At 42.7% G+C, this 23,229-nt stretch overlaps 1 protein-coding gene across 1 annotated transcript in view; it reads right to left on the bottom strand.

Moving 5' to 3' along the window:
- Positions 1-12,519: 12,519 nt before the first annotated feature.
- The window catches only part of B4GALT5 (beta-1,4-galactosyltransferase 5), a 140,213-nt gene continuing 129,503 nt past the window's right edge, over positions 12,520-23,229 (bottom strand). The window contains exons 8-9 of the mRNA XM_029612748.1: positions 21,972-22,073; positions 12,520-13,690 (exon numbers count right to left, since the gene is read on the bottom strand). Coding sequence (XP_029468608.1) covers positions 13,543-13,690; positions 21,972-22,073 — 250 coding nt within the window. The 3' untranslated portion in view covers positions 12,520-13,542. The remainder of the gene's footprint in view (positions 13,691-21,971; positions 22,074-23,229) is intronic.

Genomic DNA, 23,229 nt, shown 5'->3' with positions numbered 1-23,229 from the left:
CAGAAAAGCAGTTTTTATTGCTTTTCTGTGTGGGTAGGCGCTAATTTCTGAAAGCAAAATGTGCGGCTTGGCTGCACATTTTGTTTTCTGAATCGAGCGGGAATACCTATTAGGGCCCTCAACATGCATTTGCATGTTGAGGGCACTATTAGGTTCGGCGGGTTGGACGTGCGTTTTCGGCCCCTTACTGAATAAGGGGTAAGGGAAAATGCGAGTCTAATGGCAGGTTAACAGTGCGCTCCAGAGCGCACTGTACTGTATCGGCCCAATTGAGAAGAGGCTCCATGTGAGAGTGTGTGTGTGTGGTACAATGGGTACATGAGTGGCAGTGTGTGTGTGTTTGTAAGTGACAGAGTATGTTAATAACCTCCCCTCCCTCCTTCCCCTTTTTTCCATTTTAATACCTTATTTGCCACCCAACAATGTTTTTTATCTCATATCCTCTGTATATATCGATTTCTCCTATTAATGCCTATACTGCTTCTGTTGTAACCTGTATTATATTATTTATGCAGTTATTATTCTAGGCCGTTGATGCCCCCCCCCCCCCTCCATGTTTCTCTTCTCCCTGGTCCATGTCTTTTCATGTTATGTTCTATGTAAACCGATGAGATGTATCAATGAATACCGGTATATAAAAGCTGTTAAATAAATAAATGTGTGAGCTTGTATGTAAGTGACAGAGCATGTGTGTGATTGAGAGAGACAGACTGGTCAGTGAGGTGTGTGTGGGTGTGTGTGTGTGATTGAGAGAGACAGACTGGTCAGTGAGGTGTGTGTGGGTGTGTGTGATTGAGAGAGACAGACTGGTCAATGAGGTGGCTAGTGTGTGTGAGAGACAGACTGGTCAATGAGGTGGCGTGTGTGTGTGTGTGTGTGTGTGTGTGTGTGTGTGTGTGTGTGTGTGTGTGTGTGTGTGTGTGTGTGTGTGTGTGTGAGAGAGAGAGACAGACTGGTCAATGAGGTGGCTGGTGTGTGTGTGTGTGAGAGACAGAGACTGGTCAGGGAGGATACTGGTCTGTGTGAGACAAAGACTGGTTGTGACTGGTCATGGGCCCTAAGGAAGAGGACTGTGAGGACAGAGCGTCAGCAGGCCTTGCTGCTTCTGGTGAGTGCTATTGGTCTGCAAGGGAAAGGAATAGGAGAGTTGCTGGAGGGGGTAAGTAAAGGCAGCTTTTAAAGTTTATTTTTCTTGATTGACTGCCATTTTAATTATTGGGTATTATGTGATGTGTCTGCTGTTTTGAAATATTTTGTTATTTGGACAATTTTTAATAATTTTTATGAGTTTAATTGTTGGATGTTATTCTGTTCATCAGCTGTTTTACATTTATTAGTATAGTTTTACAATTATTTCTGAGTGGGGATCTATTTATAGCAGCTTGGCTTGCTCTGTTTTCCTAATAGGAGGTGTTTAGGGCCTGGTTAAATATTTGTAGTGGTAAATTACTGTCTTTTCATAAGGAGGGGTATTGTGCCTGCCAGTAAAGAGTTTGTTTTGCTTTTACTGAGATGTCGTCAGAACCAGAATATCTTTTTTGTATGGTGAGTTCTATGGGTAATGCCCTAGTTTTGCTCTGCACCCATTTTTGGGAGTTGAGGGGGTTCCTGAGGATGCAGAATGTATATTTACATTTTGCCCCATGACGGTCACATGTTCAATGTGTCACGCATGCGAGAACCATCTGTCAGGTGTGTCTCGGCCGAAAAAAGGTTGAGAACCACTGGGCTAGACAATGCTAATTCAGGATAGAGGGCTTCTGTCTCACAAGATTGAAAATCCATGTACTTAGCTCTTCTAAACCACATGAAACTTACACTCAATATAAATAAGACGGAAGTTTTACCATTGGATAGAAAAATGCCCACTAACAAACTCTCACCTTTTAAAGCAGACGATATGAACTCAGAAATTGAATTAGCAACCTACACCCGTGACCTAGGTATATTCCTGGACACCAAACTTAATCTTAAAAAAACACATTAAAAGAGAAAGATGGTTACAATAAATTATTAACTCAGACGTCTAAAACCACTACTAACTGTGAATGATTTCAGAACAGTACTACAATTATTATTCTTTTCCAACACTGATTACTATAACTCTGTTACTTGGCCTTCCCACCTCAGCACTGCGTCCCCTACAAAGTAATTACAAAATTCAGCGGCAAGAATACTGACAGGAAAAAAAAAACAAAACTTTGATCATATCACTCCTGTATTGGTTTCCCTTCACTGGCTCCCGATAAAACAACAAATTGAATTTAAAGTGCTATGTCTACTACATAAAACCATTTACGGCAAGAAAATAGATTGGCTAAACGCAGCGATTCGACTACGTGTCCCAGGAAGAAACCTTAGATCAGCCAGTAAGGGGCAGTTAACTATTCCTTCTGTAAGAACTGCCCACCTCAGCGATGTTCGAGCCAGAGCCATTTCTCTAGCAGGCCCCAAGATCTGGAACTCTACCTCTTCCATTACGCACACAGTCAAATCTGAAATTATTTCGATCAGGCTTGAAAACCTGGCTATTTGCCAGTGCATTCGAGGAATCAAACTAGCTGATTAATTGTAAAGGATATTTCTTTTTACTTATTTATGCTTGGTTTATAAGTTTTAAATGTATTACTGTTATTTTGAACTTGTATTTTTTAACTGCTGTGCTCAATTGTAAACAGTTATGATGTTCTACCGAATGACGGAATAACAACTGCTGGAAAAAAATGCCTCTCATAGGCTTAATCTTAGGATTCTAAATTTTCCTAAGATTATGGGAGAACTCCTTATTGTTACCCTGAGAAAACATTTTTCGGAAGTCCTAGGAATTTCGTCTGACGATTTTCCTCCTATTAATAAAATAACTTTCTTGCCATTATCTCAGACCGAATAATTTGCCTTTGTTGAACTTAACTGATTTCTTGGAAGCATCAGGTCCAGAAATTATCGAAAGGGCTACCTTACTAATTTCCTTTGTCTCAGATTCAGACCTATCCAAATGTCATGTCTCTATATCTTCTGAGATTAAATATTCCTTTTTGGTGTCAGAATATGAGAATTTTCCCCGATATTTCTAGGCTTACTCAGGAGAGGCTTCTAGCCCTTAGGACAGATTCTGGGTTTGGGGGCTTCGTTTCCCTTGCGTTATCCCTGTAAATGTTTCATAATGTATTGCTCAGATAGCTTTGTTTTTTGTTTTCACCTGAGCAGTTAAAATCCTTTTTAAATGCAAGGAAGGCTCTTATGTCTTCTGCTCCTAATGCTCTATGTTTCTATAATGTCCTGTATTTGAATAATCAGGATTCCTCTTGCTAATGTCTTTTCTCATTTGATTTGATAAAGTTTCCCTAATACCTCCCTCCTTCCTTTTTTTGTTCTTTGTTATATCATTTTTTTTCCTGAGGATATCAATTCTGATTACATTGTATTCTTACTTATTGTAATTGGTAATATCGTTTTTGTTCTGTAATTGTTATCCTCTGCTACCATGACAAAGTCTTGCTTTGTTAATATAAAATTCATAAATAAAAAGTTAGAAAAACAGACATTTAAAATTTGAACACACTTTAGACAATTTGTTTCTAAGCCGATTTATCTGAAAAATGCTATGCAAGCTGCTTTAGTTTGTATTGTTACACAAATATTTGCATAATGCTACAATAAAATGCAGCACAATAAGGTGACTCCACCTTTTCAGTTATAACCTGTCTTTCCATAAAACTATGCTCAAAGCTCAAATACAGCTTAAACAAAATAAAAAGAGAATTAAGAGAGTCCATCACAAGATATAAAGTCGCAAATAGGGGGCCCGGAATGATTAAGGCTCTTTAGATATTTTTTTCAGATATCAAGACATTAAATTCTTAGTGAAAACACAAACCCATTAATTTACCTTTTTTTTTTTTTTTTTTAACATTCCAGTTATAGCTTCAGTTCAATACAAACAGAAGCTGATAAAGTGGTATTATTGAATGTCTGTGTACCCACCTAACCCCTCCCCCTTATAACTGTAATGGATATACCGAGCCCCACAGTACTGTTTGGTGGTAGGTCCTTGGGGGGTACATCAGACTTTACCATTTTTCAAAGTTGGTGAGTAATTTGGAATTGTAGGGAGGTAACAATAAGAAACGCATGGAGTTGGTGGTGTTGTAGGGGGTGGGGAATATAAACCAAGGCTGTCCATAATGTCACATCCTACTGGTTTCATGTTTGATCCTTATTCTGCTCCATGGCTACAGAGGGCACTTCAAAGCATACAGGTGAACTGTTCAAGCAGACAGCTCTTTTGGTCTTTCCTCCCTTCCCTGTGTCCCCACTAGCAATGGGTGTTCACTAGCAGACATATGTGGAATATTTATACTCCAAGTTAACTGAAGTTTTCAGATTTTACCCAACTCTGAATTTCTCCTCGCAAAAGCCACTCTGAAAATATGATGTGGCTCCTCTAAATCACTAAAAATCTGATCATTTCTTTTCTTTAGGACAGTCAGATGAATTTAGAACAAGTGGGTTATGCACCTCTACCAGCAGATAGAGACAGAGCACACGGATATCTCAGTATATATACCCCTGCAGTGACATCAGCCTAACAGTATTTTCTTCTAAAGCAACTGTAGACAGACTAGCAAAAGGATTGATTAAAAACAGATCATTGCAATACTCAGCCAACAGGCAACATTGAGCCCAGACAAGAATGTAACACTAGCCTAGGGACTGGAGTAACACTTACCAGTAATCCCACTACCAGCCCACATTCCCCTTAGGTTGAGCCCTCTGGTACCAGGACCAGCTGGACTTGCGTGGGGTCTCCGATGTCCAGGCAAAGGTCGAGACAGGTGTCAGTCCAAGGAACAGGATGGATCAGGAACCACAGGAAGCTCAAAAATCCAGGAAAAGTCATTGCCAAGGCAGTAGCAGAGTGCAGGGATTATCCTTATGTAGTCCCTGCACTATGATGTCATTCAAGAGGGCCGCGAAGGTAGCTGATGCTGGCCCTTTAATTCAAAAGTAAACAGCACTCGCGCCTAGGGAGTTGGGATGATGGCAGTGGGGAGAAGATACAAAACGGCCGCAGAATGGCAGTGACAGCAGCAGCAACAAAGAACCTGGGCGAGAGTAGTAGGCCCTGACCGCGCACAGCCTGAAGTCAGTGGAATCGGATGTCGGGCAGGGTGTCTGACCCGCTATGCCATGGCCAGGCCCCAGACGCGACCCCGAAGTCCCTGGACGCAAAGATAAGCGGGATCGGACGTCAGGCAGGGCATCTGACCCACGATACAAAAGAGCGAGCCACAAAGAACAAGAAGCAATCTGCAAGGTCATTGCCACTGCTTCAAGGGCTTGCTTAAGGATAGACTCAATCTGTTTATCAAGAGCATCCTTCAAGGCTGCCCCTCCTTACACAGGAATAGTGGTCTGCTTGTAGACTGTTTACACAAGTGCATCTACCTTTGGAAAAAGGTAGGCACTTTCTTACCACTGGATCCAGAGGGTACAGGGCTTCCAAAACCCAACCCCCTTTGAAATTAGCCTCTGGGGCGCCCCACTCAAGATCAATCAATTCTTGAATGGCTTCCATCATGCTGGAAAAAAACAAGAGGCTTTACGCAAGGAAACCAAAATGGGATTTCTCTTTGGCTCAGATCCGGAATCTGCCCCAGGAACCCAGGACTGGGAGAGGCCAGAGCTGGCAGCTTATCTCTGTGAAAGAACCGTAGCATAGTTCCATATAGTTCTAATCCTGGAGGAATTTCACCATCCTCAAGAGAGGCAGGATCTGTGTCATCATCCGTGCTATCCGGATCTCTATCAAGAAGTCCTGCTGCTGCTCTAGGAGTATTCCAGTGCTCAACAGAAGGTCCAGGCAAGGTTCCTGCCTGTGCCTCTGCTCTAGGAGTATTGGGACAGGGTTGAAGACTGTGCCTGAAGGAAAAAAAGATTGCAACTCTTGGAAAAATTCTAGCCTTGAAAAAGTAGAAATATCCAAACCAGGAGGCATCTGAGCTACTGTCCCCTGCTGAGGAATCAGATAGGGGAGGTCCAGAGTCGATTTTACCCAGACCTACATATCTGGCTGGGAAGAATCAGGTTTAGTGAAATCAGAGGAAGATCATTCTCCCTGAGCCTCCAAACACAAGATAGCGGGCACTCCTGGCTGAGATGCCCTAATATGATAGGCAGTGCAAAGAGAAAGGTGCTTAGGCTTCTTAGGTAACGGCACCATTATGAAAGATAGTGTGCTGAGCTTCCAACGTGGGCACCCAAACATTAGGCGACACACACCTAGGACACCTAACTAGGCATCCAAGACTTAGGCGTCCCAAAGATAAGCGCCCCAAAAAACTTAAGCGCACAGCGTGTGGCCACCTCGGCATTGTGTAACTTGGAGACACAGACTAAGGCCCAACCGTGCATCCAAAAACCGAGCGCAAAGCTAGATGCACACATTGAACAGACAATTCTGTAGAGGGCAGCCTGAGAACGTGCACAAAATGCCAATGTGGCCTACCACGTGGTGCGGAGTGAAAAAGCCTCAGAGCAGGGCCGAGCCTAAGGAGGCTGCTCAACCTGCCCACGTCCCTAGAGCTCCCATGGAGCAGGACGACCGTCGGAACAGTGTGCTGAGAACGGAGACTGGGGGAAGGAGGAAGCCCTACACAATAAAAGCCTCCTAAGACTGTATATTATTATTATTTTTTTTTTTTTTTAAATTACCAGAGTTCCGACTTACCTGGCTGAGTACAGAGATGTCTCCAGCTGTGGGGGGGGGGGGGGGGGAAAGAGGCCATATGCCGTCACCGCCACGCTCTGCTTCCTGCCCTGCCTTTCAGCTGCTTAAGCAGCTAAATCCATGCCGGCTGAAAATCAGCTACCGGACTAAGGTACTCATCTGAGGTACCAGGGAAATCACCTCAGGAATTCTCAACTGTGGAGGGACCATTAGATATCACTGCAGGAGAGCGGGGCAAATTTATTTTCTTAATTCTCCTCTCTCAAAATGAAGCCATCCCCGGTAGGGAGATGCACGTCCACCATCTGCTAGAGACTGCAGGGGTATATGTACTGTGACATCAGCTTTGCTCCGTCTCCATCTGCTGGTAGAGGTGCATAACCCACTTGTTCTGGATTCATCTCACTGGATGCTAAGAAATCAAATCTTTTTTTTTTTTTTTTTTAAAGGTTTGCTTAACAATTCAATGAAAAACATTTTTCCTATGCTTGTCAAGTTGTTCAATTAACCATTTAATTTTTTTTCCCACATCTTAGTAACTTAGTTACGGGTTGAAACATGAAATGAGCTGAAGAATCGTGTTGCTGGCCATGTTTAACTGAGATCCTGCTTAAAAAAAAAAAAATGTAAGTTTGTTAAAGCAATTTTTAGATCTCGAGCTAAAAAAAAAATACAAGTTGGAAAGCTACTGTAAGGAGTGCTGTGCAAAAAAAGCCTTTTCCCAAGCAATTAAAAAAAGTTCTCATTATAACCACAGCACACAAGAAAAATGTGCCCAATTCAACACCACCAGAAATGAAAGCCGGCCTGGTGGCTCAGTGGTAGTGCAGTGCACTGCAGATGGGAAGTGCCTAGTTTTGTCCCCGAGCTGCTCCCCAGGACAGCAGAGACTGGGAGGGGGGGGGGGGCTGCTGCAGAGGCTGCATTCACAGCCCTTGCAGGGAGTCCTGATCATTGCTTAAGGATGTCACCTAGTGGCCAGATTCACATCCATGACTGCAGGGTTCCAGAAGGACCCCTGCTTCATGGCCCCCCAACCCAGGACTTGGGGGGGGGGGGGGTTTAAAATTGAGGAAGACTTCCTGGCACCAGGATCTCAGCCCTAGGGTCTGACTGCTGGAAGTTCAGAGGAGCAAGCGTTAGCTGCTGGGCCTATATATAAAATACCTAGGCCAATTAAAATGATACCGTGAACATTAGAATTCATCCAATGGCAGATACAGTTACTAAATGTTAGGGTAGCTTTGGGATCACCAGTGGAAAGACATTTTTTAATAGACTAATTTCCTGACCTGGGGTAATCCTTTGATTTTATATGAATGTAATAACTTTTTTCCTTAAGCTATTCAAAGAATTGTTACTGAATAGATGTAACCTGCAATGGGATTACTAAAATATTTTTATTAACACAATTTTATAGGGATGTGCATTCGTTTCATCAGTTTCCGTATAGCATGTAATATGAAACGTATGAAACATATGAAACGAATGCACAGCTAATTGACATGCAATGGGAAATGTATGAAACGAATGCACATCCCTACAATTTTATTAGTAATAGAAAAGTGCTCAACTAGAACCGGGCACTTTAGATTTGAATTTCCTGCACCGCAAACTTTAACCAAAATGTTCTTACTGATGAACTGGGTACAAGCTTAACAAGGAAAAGAATCAAAGCCATAACGAGTTTGTGCTAAATTTTTCTTGCAAATGAATCTCTTATGATCTCATGGAAATCTCTTTACTGAATCTTCTGCAGTCACTTTTAAAAGAGCAGGTCTCAAACCAGGGAGGGTAATTCTGCAACATGGCAAGTACGTGCGTAAGTTACGCTAAATTTCAAAAGGGAACTTAAGCGCGTACGTTTGCTTTGAAAGTTGTCCCACCCAAAGTAGCCACATAAAAGTTACACCTGCTAGCCGGAGCGTGCATTCTCCCACACTGACTTTTTAAAGTCAAAACGCATGCACCTAAGTGAAAAATCCACCCCAGCCGCCCCTCCGCACAGTCCCAGTAAACGTGCGCTTGAACATAAGTTTACCCAGGCACAGCAATTCATATACCCTTCCAGTGTATATTATATAGATGTGGCTTATGTCCCGCATCCCCTCAGCCAGCCCCTGGATTCCTCAGTTGGGAGAAGCTCTTTCCAGTGCTTTAAACTCAGTTCTGAACAGGCCCAGGTAAGGTTTCCCCATTTACACAAGTTGCCTCCCCTAGGCTGCTCACAGTCTCCATAGCTTCTTCAGCATGGAGGCAGAGCCCAGATAGGATGACACACGAGACAAATAGCCTTCTGGTGACATCAGCGTGCCTGGGCGGGATTAAGGCACCTCTGGGTCTGGCAATGTCCTCACCTGTCCTGGATGCACAGCACAGAGTCCTCGGTGGTTGGCGCACATGTCCGATGCTCCTCTCCTGGCCCTGTCTCTACAGCTAGGCCTCTTAAGATTACTGGGGTGGAGTGGTCAAAAGTTCTAGTCCCAAACTCTTCTGTAGCCCTCCAGGCGAGATGTTCTGACCCTTGACTGGCCTTGGGCCCTGCCTGCACAGTTGTTGATCCTCTCCATTTTGAACCCTCCTGCTACCACCTCGCTCTTTTGTGTGTGTGTGGGGGGGGGGGGGGGCAGATATTCTTCACACACAATTTAAAACCAGGCAGAGTTTCTTAAAAAAATGTTTTCATCACATGACTTAGGGAAAGGAGAGGATTTGCTGCTAGTAGCATTCCTACTGCTCAACATGAAGTTCCACATGGCTCCTGTAGAACAAGAGCTGTTCAGCTGCAGCATCTGGCCTGGACTCATCCCAGCCTTGTGCAGGGGTAAATATGCCCAGCTCCAAGGTCTGTCAGAAGTGACTGCAAGGTTCAACTGGCCACTTGAGTGCATGAATGTTTGTGGGTGGAGTACAGCCCCGCCAATGGAGCATCCATGGTGGCTCCTCCTCCTGCATGCTTTGCATATCTTCTCAGATCATGTAAAATATATTTTATTTTTTGGCTGAACTGCTGCTTTTACGATAGCTGCTCTTCAGGAGTTGGTTTGTTTTATCTCCAATGTCTATATGCTGCAGAGACAAAAAGCACTGGAGTGAATCAAGCCCTCCGGGTGTGATTTTATAAAATGACCAAGCTCCATAAATGTTCTAATATCGCCACAAACATCGAGCCTGTGGCTCATGCAGGTTCACTCAGCTGCTGTCTGCCAGCATGGAGCCCCAACTGAAGCTTTCCTGGCTGTTTCTCTGGGAGCTAAGACTATGAGTCAGGAGATTCTTGGTCTAGCAATGATGCCTGGAGTTGGATGGAAATTTTCATCCTGATTAACCCACTCAGCTCTGTGCTTCTGAATTATTCAAAATTGTAGAGTAGTTGATTATGCAAGGCTGCCCTACTAACACATGTAGAGGATTGAGACTTTTCTGAGCTATGCTGGACCTTGGAGACATTTTTTTCTAAATAGGATGTGTTTTCCCCAAACTCAGCAAATACCTTTGGAATTGAAGTTTTCTAAGCCCCAGGGTATGGTTGTGGTTGAATCTGGCCCTAACTTGCAAGTCAGGTATACAAAGAGCAAATTGTTCCCATATGTAAGACAGTATTTACACACAAAGAAAATTAGACCACTCAAATATATGTTTCTGTATATTTATATATATATCTCTATATATATATATTTACTGAAAAATTCCTTCATAAATTAACAAATACAAAAATGTCAAAACATGGTAAATGACGCAAAGAATTACAAAGGATTGAAAAATGTATTTTCAGACATTTCAGGTATCAGTGCAAAGTGCCTCTCTCACCATCTCCTTAAAAACACATTAAAAAAATACAAATGATGCAGGAACCTCTCCAATGCAAAGCTAGGTAGAGGGGAAAGGACTGAGATTCAGAGAAGAGGAATCGATCACCACGCAAGGGCCCGTTTCAATCTGGTTTTCCATGGCCACTGACCAGGATGATTCATTCTCTGACAAAAGCTTAAATTGGCCCTTTTAGACTTTTCCAAAGAATGAAACACCCAAGATACAGCCACATAAAAACTGTAAAACCTAGTCCTAATACAGTTTGGTCAAGCCCACACCGTTTGAGGTTGGTATAGCATCTAACTATACAGGGGTCTGAGAGGCCTTGTTGAATTTCAGCTGCCATACTCAAAGTCTGTTCAGAGAAACTGATCAGCCCCCTACCCCCCCAATATATGCACGGGTCTGTATCATACATTAAGTTACTTAACATACAATATTTCATTTGTGCATTGTTTTATCAAATTACATTGGAAAAGATTCCAGATAAAAAACAAAACAAAACACGTGATTATGAAGAAAACTGGCACTGATGGAGGAGTAATGGACCCTTTCATGCTGACCATAATGGATACATTTCCAAAGTACACATTATACCCTTTTTGTTCAATCAATATAGTGCGCTACTTGTGGTAAAACTAGAGAGACAACAAGAGTGTGTGCATTAAAATAAGCTTTACACATATTCACTAGTGCATGAGGTAGGGAAAAGTTTGTGGAATTTGAAATGCGCCAGGTTAATTAAAATACATTCCTTGTCTGCAGGCACCATTACATAAAATAAAGTAAGACTGAACGGGACAGTACAGGAAATTCAGGCTATTGGGAAACCAGAGTGAAGTGCAGAAGGGCGCAGCATTTGTAAAAGGGTCCATGAAGAATACAAAAGGCCCACGAGTCAGAAGCACCTACAAGGCTTATTGCTGTGTGCTCCACAGAAACCAACCCGGACTTCTGGATCAGAATAGGAGTGTTTCTACATGAAACACTTAAAATAATTTTACAGCACAAGCAGATTCAAACAAACATCCTGAACAGAAAGATTCAAACCCCTTAACCAGCACTTTCCAGGACAGCAGACTGTCCCCTCATACAGGCTGGTAAGAATTACCTTGTCCATGTTTCTAATCGGGTTACTCTCAGACAAAACTGGCCTGGTCAGTCACGCCCACCACAGCTACTCAACTGTAGAGGGGGTTCATACGTCCACGACACCGAGAAACAATGTAAACCATGGAACAAGTTAATGGAAGGCAACCAAAATGAAAAAAAGTCTAAAAAAAAAAAAAAAAATTTACTCTCTCGAGAAGTGCTTACAACAGTATCATCTCCGCATATAAAAAGAAATTTCTTTTTGTCAGTCAGACTTAGTGAAACCAACTTATAGCACATAATGTATCAACTCAACATGTTGCTTTCAAGTAAGAAACCATAATAAATAAATGGTTAAACGGGCTGGGAAATCAACAGTTCAGCTCTGGTCGTTCCGCCTGAACTAAACCGAAGTTACCTTATTTTCACCTCTTTGTTCATTATAATTTACAGCTTGTGGGTTTTCCACTATTCTAGGAGGGCTCCATGCTCTCTCCCAGCTCTGCTCACCAAAGGGGCCCCCCCCCCTCCCACTCAAACCCTGGTCCCCCTGTCAGTGTTGCCCACACAAAAGCGGGGAGGGGTCTGTAGAAGCCAGACACGCCCAAATCAAACCAATCTGATTGGCTGCGTCGGGCTTTTCTGGCACGCAGAGTAAGTCAATGCTGGCGATATGTGCCAGGAGCAAAGAGATCCTAAAACAGAACATACAGGTTTTTTTTTGTGACCGGCATAAAATGGGAAAAACATTCTTAATAAAACAAAAACAGAGCTCCAATACTTCACAGCTACTCTGTACCTCAATTCAGTATGTTGTGAAATTTAGCCCGTACACACAGTGCGAAACACCATTCGTAAAAATGGAAAGGAACACAGGGAAAGAGCCAATTTAAACATATTTAGTAAGTAAATGGATCCACCAAAGTTTTCGCATGGGCCAGAGTATCTATTTCAACAGAGCAATTTTGTTGTGCTAAAAAAAAAAGGTATTTGTTAGCAATAGGGATTAGATACTTTGTTCTGTCTGAAAAGCGTATAGGAAAAGGCAGGGGGTGTGCAACGGCAGCAGCTCCCCGACCTTTGCAAGATCACTTGGGATCATGGAGGACTCGGTTAGTTTTGCACTGGGGACAGTGAATCCCTGCACCCCCTTTACTTCAGCACGAAGTCCTTCAAGATGCTGGAGGGAATTGCCAGCGGTCACCACTAGGACATGGTTTCATGGCACGCAACATCTGCAATTTTTTTTTTTTTTTAAATATTTTAAAGCCGTGTATCTTTTCAGCTAAATGAGTGATCAAATAGGTAAGCTTCCATTTTGGGTTAACTATTTAAAAAAAAAAAAAATGAAAATGACAGCAATATACATGGCTTATCTACATTTCCACTTCTTTAAGAAGAGATATTTTTCAAGCAGGTTATTAAAAAAAAAATAAAAAAATTGATATAGCAGAATGGTGTTTGAAATTATTTCATTTGATCTTCAATGATGGCAGGTGCCTGATGGATCGCTTCCAACATCCAACGCTAAGGATGTCAAGACGGGTCATTCACAAAAGTGGCAGAGGAGGACCAAGTCACATCCCATGTGGTGGCGGAGACTCAATTCTTGCCCTGGCGACAGAAATGTGGAGAGAGCAGCAGGCTGTGTGGGTTCGTTTAAAAAAAACACAACCACAATCCTTCATGAAGTGCATTTCCAAGCATTCGGTCTCCTGGGTCTCCAAGGCAAGACTGCTGTGCGCATGTGCTGAGGAACTTTTCTAAGTTTAGTCTTCAGAGCTTGGTGGGGGCCTTTCCTGGGTGCCACATTTTTTATTTCTGTTTTTGTCCCTGGTAACTTTGTAAGAATGTCCAACGTGTTGGTTTCTTGGCAAAAGGACAAAACACAGTTAGTGTCGCCTAACTTAATAATCGTCTATCAAAGCCAAATCAGGTGTCAAGTGTACAGTTATATTTTTATACAAAGCATCGTATGTGATGTTTGGAAAGTAGTTCAAGTTATTTAGGCCATCCATGGTTTGCCTCTCTTTTGACCGTCTCAGTAAGGCGTATCTGTTTGGGGGGGGGAGAAAACAAACAATTAGATGGCCAACAGAATAATCAGCATAAATTCTATTAGTCTACATATATTTAGCATCTCTCAGAGGCCGCTTTGGAGCAAAGCACGCGCTCAGAAAACTGTCACAGGTGAGCTCTCCAAACTGCTTTGCTAGGTTTATTTTCTGCACTGTCGTTCAGGCACACACTGAGCTTTGGTTGGAAATGTCACAGCACTGCCAACTGCAACGCTAAAGGGAAAACCGTAGGATTGGGGGTTTGGTTCCACGTGGAAATTTTATCTACTTGGGCTAAACAACACTTAAATCACTGCGGGACAGATGAGGGGCTTTTTGGTCTTTATCTGCCATTATTTACTGGGTATCCTACTATGCTAAGGGGTGGATTTTAAAAGCCCTGCGCGCGTAAATCCTACTGGATTTACGCGCGCAGGGCACTCGCGTGCTGGCGCGCGCAAAGCCCCGGGATGAGCGTAAGTCCCGGGGCTTTGTAAAAGGGGCGGGAGGGGGCGTGTCTAGGGGTGTGTCTGGGGTCAGGGGGCAGTGCCGGGGTATGCCAAGGCGGCGTGCGCAAGTTACGCCTGCCTCAAGCAGGCATAACTTGAACAAAGGAAGGGGGGGATTTAGGTAGGGCTGGGGGGTGGGTGGACGTGGAAGGAAAGTTCCCTCCGAGGCCGCTCCGATTTTGGAGCGGCCTCGGAGGGAACGGAGGCAGGCTGTGCGGCTCAGCACGCGCAGGCTGCTGATTTTGCACAGCCTTGCGCGCGCCGACCCCGGATTTTATAAGATACGCGCATATCTTATAAAATCCGGGGTCGGCGCGCGCAAGGCTGTGCGGCTCAGCACGCGCAGGCTGCTGATTTTGCACAGCCTTGCGCGTGCCGACCCCGGATTTTATAAGATACGCGCGTATCTTATAAAATCCGGCGTACTGTTGTTGGCGCCAGTTGTGCGAACAAAAGTACGCGCATGCGTACTTTTTTTTTTAAGATCTACCTCTTAGTGTAGCAGTAGAGCAAAGTTACTTTCCCAAGACAGATTCTCCAAGGATAACAGGATGACCAGTCATGCAACTGGGAGATGTCATCCAACAGTGCAAGTAATCCACGTGAGAGAGACTGCTCATCCTGCTTATACTGCGAGAATAGAATTGTTGGGATCACTAGCTGTCCTGGGAACCCAACAGCCAGTCAGGTTTTCAGGATATCAACAATGAATAAACATGAGATTAGATCTCAGTGTGGGTAAACCTCTCTCATGCTTGTTCATTCTGGGCACTAAAGAGGCATCCCATCTTGTGTCTATTATAGCTCAACATGTCTGCACACTAGGGTACAATCTATTCTAAGGCCACTAGGTTCTGTTTTAGGGGTTGATATATTATGAATTAGCTGCATTTTTGTTCAGTGAAAAAGCCCTATATACTAAAAAATATATATAAAGATTTGGCGCACTGTGTTTTCATGCTGCTGAAGATATTCAGCTCTGTTCCATGGGAGACTGCCTTCTGTACACAGTAATTCTGCACATCTTGAACTTTGCTGAACAGGTTTATAGAATATGTTCAGAGAGCAAGCTAGCTAAATAGTTTATGTGCTGTTATTATTCAGCTGCTAAACTCCAACTACCTTCACAGAAACTACTGCCAGCTTGGCTTTTATTAATATTCTTTATCGTTGTTTATTTATATCACATTTTTTCAACTAGAGCACTCATTAAAACATTACAACAGGTTGTATTCTACAATGGGTACAAGATAGCGAATAGGAACAGTCAAATAGAGTACATGTATAATGCACTACAGAACATACTGTTACAACAGGTTAGGGTCAAACTGTAGACAAAGTACAATAAATACAATAAAGTGACCTGCAATACATAAATAGTGCAAGACTACAGTAACTACCCAGAAGCAATCATATTACCAAGATCATCCCAACGGCAATCTGGAAAGTCATCCATGAAGCAACAGAGACCACCAGACTAACAACTAGAGATCTGTAGGCCTCTTACTGAGGCTGATGAGAGGGTTCACATGTCAACCACCAGAAAAACTGACTGGCAGGAGAGCTAGAAAAAATCCCTGTTTACTCTATATAAAAAAACAAAAAAAAAAACAAAAAAAACAAACCCATTGCTGCTTGCCTCAAGTTCACCAAAGAGCATCTGGATGACCTACAAGACTTCTGGAATAATTTTCTGGACAGATAAGTCAAACACTGAACTTTTTGGTCACAAGACAAATGTCTTGCAAAAACCAAACACTGCCTTCCAAAGCAAGAACCTCATTCCAACTGTCAAGCATTGTGAGGGAGTGGATTTGCTGCATCAGCACCTGGGTGGTGGCTTACCATCATTGATGGAAACCTTAATTCTGCTTTAGAAGTTAGAAAATTCTAGGGGAAAATGTCAGGCCATTAATCCATGAGCTGAAGTGGGTCATGCAGCAAGACAATGAACCCAAATATTCAAGTAAAATAATGGTGAAGAAGAGATTTTGTGTTTTATATTGGCCAAGACAAAGTCACAACTTAAACCCTATTAATGGATGGATGTTTGTATTCTTATTTGTTATTGTCTGTATATTGATTCGAGTTGTTCATAGAGGCAATTAATATGCGTCAATAAATAAATAAATGTTATACAAGGCTTGAAACAAACTTCATGCAAGGAAGCCCTCAAAGGTCAAAGTTAAAACAGTTCTGTATGGAAGAATGCCCTTGAGGAATTTTGGCCCAATGTAAGAGGCTGATCACCAGTTACAGGAAAACATTTACAGACTAATTTAAACAAAATTGGCCATGTGCATAAAAATTGCCAGCCGGGCCCTGCGAGCAGCGCGTGCATTTTCAAAAGGGCCCGACCACGCACGTAAGTGGCGATACGCGCACAAGTGCCGGGATGGGGCGGAGGCCGGCTGGGACGGCGGCCATTAGCGGTCAGCCAGCAGCCGGCGCTCGTAAATGACTTCTGCACCCGAGGAGCAGCAAGTAATAAAATAGAAAAATTCACGCAAAGTAGGTTAGGGTTTGGGGGGGGGGGGGGAAGGAAGGTTAGGCAGGGGGTTAGGGAAGTTCCCTCCCAGTCCGCTCCTTAATTGGAGTGGACTGAGAGGGAACTGGGGAAGACCAGATCGTGGCGCTGTGCGAAAATTGCCAAAAAAAAAACTTCACCCCCTCTTGTGCGCGCGGCCAACAGATGTTTTACATGCGCGTACCAGCAGGCACATGTAAAAAAAAATATAAATAAATAAATAAAGATCAGTGCATCCATGTGCGCGTATGTTTGAACATCTACCCCTTAGTTATCGTTGCTCAAGTTGTTGCTACCAGTTACATACTTTTTCACACAAGGATACATATTCTTGGATTTTTTGTTGAATAAATAATCAAAATATGTTCTCTGTCCAACTCATTTATTCAGTGGGATGATCTGTTTTTTTATTATTAGGATCTATTCATGTTTTGAATATAAAATGTACTAAAATATGACCACCCTAGGGGGACTCTCAAACTCTCAGGACAGTATGAAGCGAGGTGACTGCTAAAGTAGGATGGGGCCCTGTAAGCCAGAACCAAGATTTTAAATGGACACAATAGTGTGAGATTCCGTGTAGGGTTTGGACTAGTGCGATCCTTTAGAAGTTACTTACATTCAGCGTCTCTGTTTTATATAAAATTACAGATGCCCATTTAGTTTGCTTGAGATTCAAATGTAAAGTGAGTTGTAGTAATCCAAGTGGAAAACTACACAGGTCTGGATAACTAAAAGGCTGGACCATCGGAAAAAAGAATGTAAATGCCTTAGTTGGTATAGCTGAAGAGAGCTGATTTGGTCAGTGCTAGGACGTGGGCTCTGAGCTAAAAGTCCAGTATGAATCCTAGGCTTGCCGCTGAAAACAGCTCTACCTTTGGACAGTCACTTCTGAGAGTGTCTGAGGCCTTTTTCACCAATCCAAAGCACCTCAGTCTTGTGTGTACTTAACTCCAGTTTATTTTGGCAAAGCCAGTGAGATCTTTAAGCAGTTGCTTAGGGTGTTAATTGTTTTCTCTTGGTTTGGTCTAAGGGGAATCAGCATAAATCACAGAAGTAACAAAATCTGGTAGTCCTTGATTAGTTTGCCTAGAGGGGCCATGCAAAACACTGAACACAACTGGTGATAAGATGCAGGGGCAGCTGAAGGCCGCCTGAGAAGAGGGATGAGATGGCACCCCCTTACCCCGCCCCCATCCCTCCTCCACGCTGCCTCTGGCGGTGGCGTAGTCGTCCCTCATTCCTCCTCCACGCCTCCGGCCGTGGTGGCCCGAGACAGTGACCCTCCTCTTTTCAGCCACGGCAGAGTGAGACAGACGCCACAGAGCTGTTCTGAGAGGGGCATTTTTTGCCGTCTCAAAGTTCTGCTGCCTGAAGCGGTTGCCTGACCCTGCCTCATTATAGAACTGCCCCGGATAGAATGGATCCTTTCAGTACCTCACAGGAGAGAGAATGAGGATGAGACAATGCTGATGCAAGCGAGACAGTTTGTGTGTGTGATTATGGTGCAAGGATGTGAACCAGTCTAGTGCTGAGCCTGCTAGTCCTAAGTCATTTTAAGTGAGTAATTAGGACTTCATAAAAATATAACACATATGGCCCATCTATTCTGCCCATCCACACAACTGCAAGGCTCTACAATCCCTGCCACTCGCTCAGAGATCTCCTATGTTTATCCCATGCTTTCTTGAATTTCAGATATTGCCCGTGTGTCCACTGGAAGGCTGTTCCATGCATCCACAACCCTTTCTGTAAAGAAACATTTCCTTAAGATTACTCCTCAATCTATCCCCCTTTCCCAGGATCCCTCATTCCAGTCTTCTTTCTGTGCATGGATACCTCTGGTCAACAGTACTGAATGCTGCTGAGAGATCAAAGAATACCAGCAGGGCTGATTGCCCATGATCCAAAGTTTGACTAGTTTTACTAGTGAAAATTTTAGAACTGTGCTACAGGCCTTGGTGATTAGTCACCTGAACTACTGCAATACACTTTTCATTGGACTGCCAAAAAAAATATCGAATACTAGTCTTCCAGCTGGTGCAAAATGCAGCTGCAAGACTGCACAGTAGCCACCGCAATCAGGGAGCATATTATTCCTAAATTGCGTGAGCTCCACTGGTTGCCAGTAAAGTGGAGGATGTTGTTTAAGACTGCAGTGATTATTCACAAGCTTCTCTATTCAGAGCAGACTTACAATTTGGCAAACTTATTAGTTAGGCAGAATTCCCCCAGATCTTTGCGATCAATTGGCCATAACTTGCTCTCTGTTCCAAATCTGTGCCTATATAAAACTTAGAGAACACAGAGTCGGGAATTTTCTTATGCAGGGTTGATGCTGTGGCATGCACTTCCAGTAGTTTTAAGGTATGAACGTGATTTGGAAGATTTTAGAAAGAGGCTTAAAGCATTTTATTTTGCTCAGGCATTTCACTAGAGGATATAATGAATGTGCAATTGTTTCAATTTGTTAATCTTGTGTTATTTTATGATTTAATCATGATATTTTGTCTGATAAGCTGTATGTTTAATTTTGGATTATGAATGCTTGCTTGAGATCCACTCTGAACAATTGTTAGAAGGTAATGGAATATAAGATTGTAGATCTAAAATAAATAGATATAAAATAGTGGGGCCTGAAGCCAGATTGAAATGGGTTCAACTAATATGCAAAATAATCCAAGAGGATGTGCTAAGAAAGCAAAATTTGGTGGGTATGGAGGAGATGTTACTACATCTGTTCATATCCAAGTTTTTGTTTTTTTAATATAAGACCCACGAATGTTTTTTTTTTTTTTGTTTTTTTTTTTAAAAGCAGTCCATTTAAGTGGCCCTCTGCTAATGATGCATTGGTGTTGGCCTGGATTTAGCTTGCTTGATTATCCAGGAGGAGCAAGATCTTCATGGCAGTGAGATGGGAATTGATGTCCCACCCTGTTTGGATTGTGAGATCTTATTTGTAAAAAGTTCAGCAAGCTTATTGCAGTACAGCTCTGATGCCAAGGAAGGGGGATAGATCCCAGGAGCCTCCAGACTGTAGGGAATAATCCTTCTGATTGTTCAATTTTTGTGACGTTCGCCTTCTTTACTTAGTAATGGTCTTGCAGTAGACTGCCTAGTGCTGTCTGCAATCATTCCTTTCAGACTGAAATGCTGATTTTTCTGCCATTTACTTTCTAGCCTTTCACCAGTTTGTTTTCATTCTTTCTATTCTGGAATAAAGCAGAGTGTAAAGTTTTATTGAGTCAAGACCTCGCTGCCTATGGAGTGCCCCAGGTTCAGTGCTTTCCCCCATTCTCTTCAGTATTTACATTCATCCACTTTGTGACCTCAGTCAATCTTTCAACATTGAATGCCACTTTGTTTTTTGGGGGGTTTTTTTGCTGACATTCAGCTCTGCACCAAGATAAGGTTGGGAAGCTTGGTCTGACCCTAACAGATGTCTTACAGCAATGGCTCCACAACTACAAACGCAACCCCTCCTTACTATCCCTGTCCTCCCTTATCAGGAACTCTCCTACAACCTAAGGACTCAGTATGAAGTTTGGGAGTTCACCTCGATTTTTGTACTTTAATAATGGATTTTTGTACTAATAATGGAAACTCACATTGCAAAAGCAGTAAAGGCCTCTTTCCTGTCTTGCACCAGATTCACCAGCTACACAACTACTTTGACGAAAGACAACTTTGCCACAATGTTCCACGCACCTGTAACTCCCTTTCATATCGTGCAATGCTGTGGAAAATCTCGCACACAGTCAGCAGCAAGAATTCCACATAGCCCCTATCTTAAAACAAGTGCACTGGCTCGCTCTCAAATACCCAATTCAAAATGCTTTGCTTTCTCTTCAGATATGTAAATAACTTGGGCCCCGGATTATCTCGCCCTCCCCTGAGAGAACGTGGCTCCTCCTTATTGGCTCTCTTCTCCTTACCACCACCCCCCCCCCCCCCAGGCTTCTGATAGGTTCACTTGCACCGCTGCTTTGCCTGAAGCTATGGATTAAGGTACTAGATTCCCTCAGTCTTGAGACGTCTTACCTTACCTTCAGGGGAGAAAAAAAATAAAGGCTTGGTTAAACTCACTTCAAAGACTGACAACTGCAGCAGACGTTCTCCTTTATCACTCGACTACTGGAAATTGATCGCTAACTGTAACCCCCTCATTAACTTTACTTCACTTGCACTAGGCGCTTGCCTTAATCGATGTACTCATGATTCCAGTAGTATCTTCTATCACCCTACTTACTAAAGACATCTAGTAGTCCCTGGCTACTACCTTGCCTTGTGACTCCTTTGTTTAACCACTTTAACCCTCATTATACCCCTTCCCCTCTTATGTACCCATCCTGAACATTTCCTTTGCTGTATGCAAAGTACAAAAATTCTTTAGAAATTACTTCAGTATTTGAATCCGGTGCATAAATCCAGAACACACAAACATGCACCCAAACACACTCAAAATAAAGAGTGAAAAGGCTAGCTCATATCAAAACTTGCTTCCAGCTACTAAGGCAATCATACACGTTAATCACTGTGGCCTCACTGATTTAGAATTCTTTGAATTTGTTTTTGTGGTGCGAGTGTTTTTTTTGCTAGCAGTGATGAAGATGGCAGCAGTAATATTAATCCTGGGTCTGGACAGACACCTGTTACTTTTGTTTAACCAGCGTGTGCTCTAGTGACAGCAGACAGCTTGCTGGCTATTCTGATTGGCTGTTAGAGAGAGAATCAGCATAGAGCTCTGTCTTACATGCAAAATACAGAACGGCCTTGAAGCAGCCCCGCAGGCATTAAGGGACTTCATTTAAGTAACTCAATCACACAACAGGGGTCTTAGAGGTTTGTTGAATGTATGGATGGGCTGTCAATTATGTGGCAACAACCTAATTAAGCAGCTTCTATGTTGGCTGATCATGGGAACCTAGGGGCTCTGCCTACAATGTACCTCTACCATCACCATCATTTTATGAAGCTTCTGAATGATATTAGGAAGCTGGCTAATTTAAGTATTTGGCAATGTCCAAGAACTTGATTCTCTCATTAACCTCTTCAAAACTTTTGCATCCCCCATTTTCAAAAGCTCTAATATTATTTCTAACAAATCAATTCATATTCCTTAGCAGCAGGGTTTACCTGGAGAAGGCAGGCTGTATTTTATGTAATTTTAGAAACGGGACTTTACACTTTAATCCAGTTACTGCATTTTAAACAAGAGAGTCATAAATGTGTACTTGACTCACCTTCCTAAAAACTGTACTTCCCCTCGATGATGGTGAGGAATTGACTTGTATTTTCCTATTTCTCCTTCTGGCCGTGTCACAGTGTATCCTGCATACTGCACCCTGTATCAGAGAGACCGAATAAGTTTAGCAGGCTGACATTAATATCTGCAAGGGTAGTACCTGATTATAAGCAATGTGCCTTCCCAAGCACGTGTTAAAAAATGAAACAGCATGACAACTGATTTATGTTATCTTCTATTTAGAAACACAAACCTATAAAGCTGTGCTCTGCGTCATTTGCACTCTACAACCAGAGGCAGAAAAACATCAGCATTTAAAGATGGGATAAAATTGCACCATGCATGATTGTTTTATCAGTCACCCACCCACAGGATCAATTACTGAAGCTGTGCTGCTTTACTGGCCCTTCACAGGAGAAAGGAAGTCAAGACATGAAAGAAAAAAAATCCTATATTTAAAGACTTCCTATCTCTAACATTAAAAATATGGTGCTCAGTAGTGTGTGTGTATATATATATATATATATATATATATATATATATATATATATATATATATATATGGATTAACTTGAAGTTTGAAATGTTGGGTTACAGAAAGTAAAAGCATAGGATCAGCACTCCCTTCATTAGTATCCACTTCACCGCAGTTAAAATTTGGGAATCTGGTTAAACTCTTGTCAGCTCACAAGGCAGAAACTGCCTCTCCAGTCTGGGGCATCAGCAGTATTTAAAGCAAACACAACTTGAAGCCACACAGGTAAAATGTATTTATCCTTTTTCAGGACCTGAAAAAAAAAAAAAAATTCCAAACCAAACCAACCTGTAGATGTCTTGACATTTAAGCAGAGCTGGGATACTTGCTCCTTCTCAGTTAATACAATTCTAATGGTATTTGCATCATGTCTCACATTATTATTACATAGAACAGGGCTTTAAAAACAAATAAAAATGGGAGTGAGAGGGAGCCTCCAACACTGGGACCATCTGGCAGAGCATTGGATTAACTTTCTCTGCCACGCTGAAAAGCCGCCCTCCTGTGGTGCACGCTGCCGGAGCACCTAGAGGGCTGTGCCCGTTTTGGTTGCTCCACTCCCTTGTTTCTTTGGGTCTTTGAGGATGTGATGGGTAAGAGGAAGTTGACAGAAGGTAGGCCTGACATTGCCCCACTCTACACCCTGAATGTTTTCAGTCCTCGCTCAGGTACTTTGGATCTCTAAGTCCTGACGGCTCTAATCCACCGCAGATGCCAAGCT

This window comes from Rhinatrema bivittatum, chromosome 8, assembly GCF_901001135.1.
Source record: "Rhinatrema bivittatum chromosome 8, aRhiBiv1.1, whole genome shotgun sequence".
Taxonomy (NCBI): domain Eukaryota; kingdom Metazoa; phylum Chordata; class Amphibia; order Gymnophiona; family Rhinatrematidae; genus Rhinatrema; species Rhinatrema bivittatum.
Note: the sequence above shows the minus strand (reverse complement) of the source record. Positions and strands in the feature narration are given on the sequence as shown.